A 7,944-nucleotide genomic window follows, 5' to 3' on the forward strand; every position below is an offset into this window, starting at 1 on the left:
TGACGTAAATTAGATGTCAAAATTTCTATTAAATTTTCCACCAAGCTTGTCGTAGACTTTTGTATTTATCTGGTAAAGTATCCAACAGTTTAATCAATGAAGATTCGTCAGGTGTTACATTCAACTGCTGCATACGCAAGGTTATGCCCTCGAATTCAGCAATATGCAAGACCATATCTTGAGTTGGATCCATGCTGAAATTAAAAAATTTAGTTTAAATAGCATGAGCAGCCTCTGTTCGTCTGTTGCTCAAATATTGCATGCAATTTAAGCTACATTTGTCTGGCAGTTTCACACTTAATTAGAAGTGTCATAACTTTGACTTTTAGCGTCCTGACAATAATTTGACTTGTAGCATGATCCGCTTTATCCCAAATTTTAATCTTTGCTTGATGCTGCGTACGCTATTTAGCAGTTGCTTCCGCCGCTAATGTCTGCGGTTTAACAACTTTGCCGAGACAAACTTTATATGCATCCTCGGTCCCTCGAAGTAAATTTTTTATAGCAAACTTTCACGTATCCCAGTTTTTTGAGCTTTGTAGCTTTTTGATTCCGTGAAATTCCATTTTTAATTCGGCTTTTCTTAAGCTATTTTTTAATGACCACTGCTCGACAATCACGCCCTTAACCTTGTGCGCTTGTCGTGTGTGCACATGAAACTATATTTTTTTCTCTTATTCCGAGCAACCACGCTCTGCTACCATGTTGATGTTTTGAGAGGAATAGTACAAAACTGGATTTAAAACAGTCAATATGATATTTTTACGTATCCTTTACTATATACAGATAATTACACGCAATACATAAGGAGGACTGTAAAGCTAGCGAGAGAGCAAAGTTCACGCGAAGGCACGTATAGTGTCGATAAACCAAGTAAGAGAAACGCTTGCATGTTGTGTCAATGAACCAATCGAAAAATAACTAGCCATCATATGACGCGTAATACAAAGTAAAAAGAAAGAATTTTGTTAAGTTTTCTTAATCTAACAATCCCTAATTTGTTTAGTTATTATATCTCTGATAGTAGTTTTAAAACAGTGACCGTTTGAAAATGGATATAGGTACGTTGTACCCAGTGTGACAACGATGCGATTAGAGATAAGTGTGACAACTGAGGGATAATTATATGATAATTCCAAAATATTTAAGACATACATGTCTACATATATACATATAATTAGATACAATCAATTGCATTTGCTCAATGTATAAAAAACTCTGCATTATCGGCCTCACTCCAAGAACGAGTCGAAGTGTGAGTGCGACGCCGCGGGCGAGCGCGGAGCGCGCGAGACGTCTGCCGATCGTCTTGCGAGCGGAATTCAAGTTGGCTTGGTTCTGGTCGGACGCTTCGTTTTTACGATCCTTGCAGTTTTGATATTCTGATATCATTTTGACTTCACTGCGATAATTGTGTGGCTAAATCTGATTGGGATAGAGTTGCGGCAGATTTCCTGTCACCTAAGGTCTAATCGGGGATCTGCCGAAAGGCGCGGATACGCGAAAAGCGCACACGCACTTTTCACTCTAACCAACGGTAAGCGCGTGCTACCACGCTTACGTTTCCTCTGGCTTTTCTCTTTGCCGCAAGGTGATAGAGTCCTTGTTCGACTCTTTTTTCTTTCTTCACATAATGGTAGAGTCCTAGTTCGACTCTCCTACTCAGAAATTAGCACGAGAATAGAGCCCTAGTTCGGCCTTTCATTACATTTAGATCATCACCATTATAACAACGGATCAACAAGACAGCCGACATTGCAGTTTGCCGAATCGCCATTAGAAACATCGCAGAGCGAGGGACGACCACACGACGCATTCACTACATCGAAGCAACCTTTCCCCATCCTTTCCCGGAGATACTTGATTCCTTCCCGACGCCTCGATTCCCGCCCTGGCATGAACTCACAGAATTTTAATTAGATTTCATCGAATTTATTTCCAACTTGTTAGCAATACTTAACGTTATGTTACAACTTCAATTTTAGTTCACGTAATAAAACCTTCTATAATATTTCAGGAATTATTTACAGTTAGCAACCAGAAACATTAATACCCCCCTACATTTTTTCTGGTCCTTCGAGCCGGATACTTCAATCGAAAATGTCGCATTTAGAAGCGAGAATTGCTCTGCAACTGAGCAGATTCAATTTGATACAAGAAGCCGCAGATTTTGAGGATACAGATGCCACACAGCTTAATCGTCAATTAATTAATACTCGCATAGAAATGCTTGAGCAAAATTGGAATAAATTCTTGGAGGAGCATGAAGACTTATGTTTGTCTGGAGGTAACATTCTGAGCGAGAAACCTTATCTCAAGACTCGCGTTTATGAACGCTGTCAAGCCTTTTATGTATATGCTCGGGCTAAACTACTTAATCATCGAGAAGACTCAGAAACCGCTGAGTTAAATTCTAGATCATCGTTTCTCGATCCTGAGACATCTACCGCAGTGCTGCCCCGGAACGCCTTGCCTCGAGTCAAATTGCCAAACTTCTCAGGAGATTATAAGTCATGGCGTTCATTCTACGATCTTTTCACAAGGATGATTCGGAATAATAAAGATTTGTCAGATGCAGAAAAGATGCATTATTTGAAGACATGCGTTACTGGAGAAGCAGCACGATTGATTTCAAATCTGCCTGCCTCCAGTGAATATTTCATTGTCGCTTGGGACATGTTGATGACGACATACGAAAATAAGCCTTTTTTGATATCCGCTCAACTGGATCGAATCTACGACATAAAACCGTTAAAAGTCAAGAGTGCTCAAGGGATGAGAAGTCTACGAACGACTGTGTTGGAAACCGTTGGCGCTCTCCGTGCGCTAGGATGCGCTGTGGATCAATGGGATCCATTACTAGTACACTATCTAGTAAAATTGCTCGACCCGCAGTCTCGCGAAATATGGGAGATGAAGTTCGGATCTTTATCGACATACCCGACCTTCTCACAATTCAACGAGTTTCTTCTCGGAAGGATACGTGCAATGGAGAATATCAACTCGGCTACTTCAACACTCGGAACAAGTAAAGATAATCCCTCAAATTTTAACGAAAAACCTCGTCATAGATCTGCCGCTCACGTCACTTCAGACTTGAGTCATCTTAAATGCCCATTGTGCGGAGCTGCTCATTATCTCGCAAAATGCGAGCAATACCAATCAAAGACGACCCCGCAGCGTCGAGATATCGTACAAAGGCATCGGCGATGTTTTAACTGTCTTGGCGCGCATGCAGCAAGCAAGTGTACTTCCACTAAACGGTGCCAGAAGTGCGGGAAGAAACATCACACCTCCATTCACGACAAAGAGAGGTTTTCAAAGCAGTCTGATGAGATTTCGGACAAACGGACAGCTGACCAATCGGCGACAAGCTCTCAGACTCAATCAATGACAATCTGACAACCACAGATAAACGCACATCATTCTGGACAGATTCATCCATCACGAAAACTGACACTACTTGCCACAAGCAGAGCATCATTAATAAAAAACACCGGAGAATCCTTCGCAGTGCGATTATTAATAGATCAAGGATCTGAGTTATCTTTTATCTCAGAAGACATCGTACAACGTGCACAACTAAAACGCAGTGCAGCTTCATTGCCACTTCTTGGTATCGGCGGTACTTACTCCGGCCATACCAAAGGAATCGTTACAATACGATTACAATCAATTCATGATTCAGAATCTATCTGCACCATACAAGCGTTCATCTTGCCACGATTGACAACGAAGTTACCACCGTTCAACGTCAGTCGTCATTCATGGCCACATACTGCAGAACTTCAATTGGCTGACCCCGAGTTCTCTTATTCTGGACCAATACATGTTATTATAGGCTCGGATAATTATCACTCAGTAATTCTACCGGGCTTAATTCAAGGCGACTCACATTCTCCGACGGCACAACAAACTATATTTGGATGGATTCTTTGCGGACCAACTTCTATAGATGACGCTACCTTCTCCGTACAAGCATATCACTGCAAAGTGGACGATGAATTACAGGACCTTATTTCAAGATTTTGGACACAAGAAGAAGTTCCGGTCTCTAACAGTTCATCTATGAGTGCCGAGGAAGAGGAGTGTGAACGACATTTTTTAACAACACACTCTCGAGATGCCACAGGGAGATATGTCGTTCGATTACCTCTCAAAGATAATCCGACTACCTTAGGAGAATCCAAAAATAAAGCACTTAACTGTCTCAGGAGGCTTTGCCAACAATTTCCAACTAAGCCAGCCTTCGAACGTCTTTACGTCGACTTCATTGAAGAATACAGGAACTTAGGTCACATGGTACGAACAGACATATCGGATAGTCAAACTTTGCCTCTGTATTATCTTCCACACCATGGAGTTCTCCGAGAAAGTAGTCGCACTACTAAACTAAGAGTTGTATTCAATGGATCTAGTCGTACCAGCAACGGCGTCTCACTCAACGACATTCTGCACGCAGGGGCAAAACTCCAAACTGAAATGTCAGACATATTATTATGGATTCGAACTCATCGATTTCTCTTTTCGACAGACATTGTAAAAATGTTTCGACAAATAACGATTCATCCTGACGATCGGAATTTGCAGAGAATTTTATGGAAGGAACACGATGGCTCACCTGTCGCTTATCAATTAACAACCGTTACTTACGGTCTCAACTGTTCACCATTTCTAGCCCTACGAACAATTCAACAGCTGGTGAAAGATGAAGGTCATAAATATCCAAAAGCAGTTATTCCGCTGACAAAGGGTATTTATGTTGACGACATTTTCGGTGGAGCGGATACGATTACCGAGACAAAGGAAATAATGCAAGATTTGATTCAGATTTGCGAAACAGCAAAACTTCCATTGCAAAAATGGAACAGCAATTGCAAGAAACTCCTACCTCATTCAGATGAAGATGCGCCTTCAGATGTGGAAATCGAAACTACATTTTGTAAAATTTTAGGTCTCATCTGGAAATCTCGCTCGGACACACTTCATTTCTCCCCAACAATACCCTCTACTAATAAATTTACGAAAAGATCTATTGCTTCCGACATTGCCAAACTTTATGATCCATTAGGATTTATTTCGCCAGTCCTAATAAGAGCCAAAATAATACTGCAAGAACTTTGGCTTCTAAAGGCTTCGTGGGATGAACCTCTTCCTTCAGAATTGCAACAGCGATGGAAAACCTTTCGAGAACAACTGCAACAGCTTGAACAGCTTACCATACCTAGATGGCTCGGAATTATTCGATCGGAAACCTTCGTCGAAATTCATGGATTTTCTGACGCTTCACAAATGGCCATGGCTGCCGTGATCTATGCGAGATTACGGAATACCGATGGTCAAATTTCGACACAATTAATATGCTCTAAAACAAAGGTCGCACCGTTGAAACGACTTACAATTCCTCGATTGGAGCTTGCTGCAGCCCTACTCTTGACACGTTTATTGGAACGGACTATAAAGGCGATTGAGATGCCTAACGCACCGGTGTATTGCTGGTCAGACTCTTCGGTAACGCTTACTTGGATTACATCCCCCCCATCTCGCTGGAAGGACTTTGTTCGTAATCGCGTGTCGACTATACATGAACTTCTGCCAAAAGGTTCCTGGCGTCATGTGGCTGGCAAGAAGAATCCAGCGGATATTGCGTCGCGTGGAATACGACCAGATTTGCTGATTCATAACGACTTGTGGTGGAACGGACCAGATTGGTTATCCGACCCGCACTCGAGTTGGTCCTCCTCGGAACATGTGATTGCACCTGACACAGACATAGAGGAAAGACCAGGACACATAACGTTATTCGCCACGCAACGACCTTCCTATTGGGAATTGTTAGATGAATGTTCTACTCTCAAATCTTTGTTAAGAATCACTGCAACGTGCCGAAGATTCGTACATTGTTTGCGAAAGATACCACAATCTTCTCTGTTTCAGAACCCGTTAACGCCAATTGAAATCGTTCAGAGCCGTAACACTTGGGTACAAATAGTACAAAAAACATGGTTCAACGACGAACTTAAAATTATATCCAAGGGAGAACAGCTGCCAAGGTCTGATCCTATGGTGCGACTTATTCCTTTTTTGGATAAGGAAGGATTGCTACGAGTGGGAGGACGTCTTCACTACGCAAATATCGACACCGAGTCAAAGCACCCGCTCATTTTACCTAGAAAATCACCATTTACAACACTTGTTATCGACGATGCGCATCGGAAAACATTACACGGAGGGACTCAAGTAACACTGAGTTTTATACGAAGATCGTACTGGATCATCGGTGGAAGAGCTCCGGTAAGATCTCACATCTTAAAATGTGTACGCTGCGCCCGTTATCGTGGAATACGAGCAAAACAGTTGATGGGCCAACTGCCACCGGCTCGAGTGACGCCGGCTAGACCCTTTTATAATGCAGGCCTAGATTACGCCGGTCCCGTAACGTTAAAAACTTGGAAAGGGCGGGCGGCACGAACTTATAAGGGCTACTTAGCCATTTTCATATGCCTCGCAACGTCGGCGATACACATTGAAGTAGTGACAGACTATACTACTGAAGCATTTATTGCCGCCTATAAACGCTTCACCGGGAGACGAGGAATAAGCGCCACATTACAAAGTGATTGTGGTACCAACTTTGTAGGAGCGGACGCGGCACTTCGGCGTATGTTCGAAACATCTTCAACAGAGCTCCGCAACCTTGCTTCACTCCTCGCTAACGACGGCACCGAATGGAGATTTAATCCGCCTTCAGCTCCTCATTTCGGAGGAAAGTGGGAGGCCGCAGTTAAATCAACAAAATTTCATCTCCACCGAGTTCTAGGAGATACTGTGCTAACTTACGAAGAAATGACAACTATAACCGTACAAATCGAGGCGGTATTGAATTCCCGACCTCTTTGTCCATTATCGGATGACACAACGGACCTTTCTATTTTAACGCCAGGACACTTTCTGATTGGAGAGGCTCCTACTGTGCTACCGGAACCTAACTTGTCAGCGACTCCGATGTCGAGACTATCGCGCTGGCAACTACTCAGACAGAGGATAGAACAATTTTGGTCAAGATGGTCCACCGAATGCCTCCAGCGGTACCAGTCTATTTCTAAGTGGTATCACCCCTCGAACGAGATAAAGGAAGGATCGCTCGTTTTAATCACGGACGAACGATATCCGCCAGGAAAATGGCCTCTTGCAAGAGTCACTCAATTACACCCGGGACCAGATGGCTTGACAAGAGTAGTTACGGTGAAGACAGCTACCTCCACATACAAGCGACCTGTTACCAAATTGTGTGTTCTACCGATAGATCCTGAAGCGGTTTATTCGACAGATGCCCTGTCGAAGGCGGGCGGAAATGTATAAAAAACTCTGCATTATCGGCCTCACTCCAAGAACGAGTTGAAGTGTGAGTGCGACGCCGCGGGCGAGCGCGGAGCGCGCGAGACGTCTGCCGATCGTCTTGCGAGCGGAATTCAAGTTGGCTTGGTTCTGGTCGGACGCTTCGTTTTTACGATCCTTGCAGTTTTGATATTCTGATATCATTTTGACTTCACTGCGATAATTGTGTGGCTAAATCTGATTGGGATAGAGTTGCGGCAGATTTCCTGTCACCTAAGGTCTAATCGGGGATCTGCCGAAAGGCGCGGATACGCGAAAAGCGCACACGCACTTTTCACTCTAACCAACGGTAAGCGCGTGCTACCACGCTTACGTTTCCTCTGGCTTTTCTCTTTGCCGCAAGGTGATAGAGTCCTTGTTCGACTCTTTTTTCTTTCTTCACATAATGGTAGAGTCCTAGTTCGACTCTCCTACTCAGAAATTAGCACGAGAATAGAGCCCTAGTTCGGCCTTTCATTACATTTAGATCATCACCATTATAACAACGGATCAACAAGACAGCCGACATTGCAGTTTGCCGAATCGCCATTAGAAACATCGCAGAGC

The 7,944-nt window shown here is 43.3% G+C and overlaps 1 protein-coding gene across 1 annotated transcript; it reads left to right on the plus strand.

Moving 5' to 3' along the window:
• Nucleotides 1-2,100: 2,100 nt before the first annotated feature.
• LOC118648123 lies at nt 2,101-7,362 on the plus strand. The gene is made up of 2 exons (XM_036294374.1): nt 2,101-3,192; nt 3,412-7,362. The coding sequence occupies exons 1-2, from the start codon at nt 2,101-2,103 to the stop codon at nt 7,360-7,362; spliced, it is 5,043 nt and encodes a 1,680-aa protein (XP_036150267.1).
• Nucleotides 7,363-7,944: the final 582 nt, after the last annotated feature.

The sequence above is a fragment of the Monomorium pharaonis genome, unplaced genomic scaffold, assembly GCF_013373865.1.
Source record: "Monomorium pharaonis isolate MP-MQ-018 unplaced genomic scaffold, ASM1337386v2 scaffold_194, whole genome shotgun sequence".
Classification (NCBI taxonomy): Eukaryota; Metazoa; Arthropoda; class Insecta; order Hymenoptera; family Formicidae; genus Monomorium; species Monomorium pharaonis.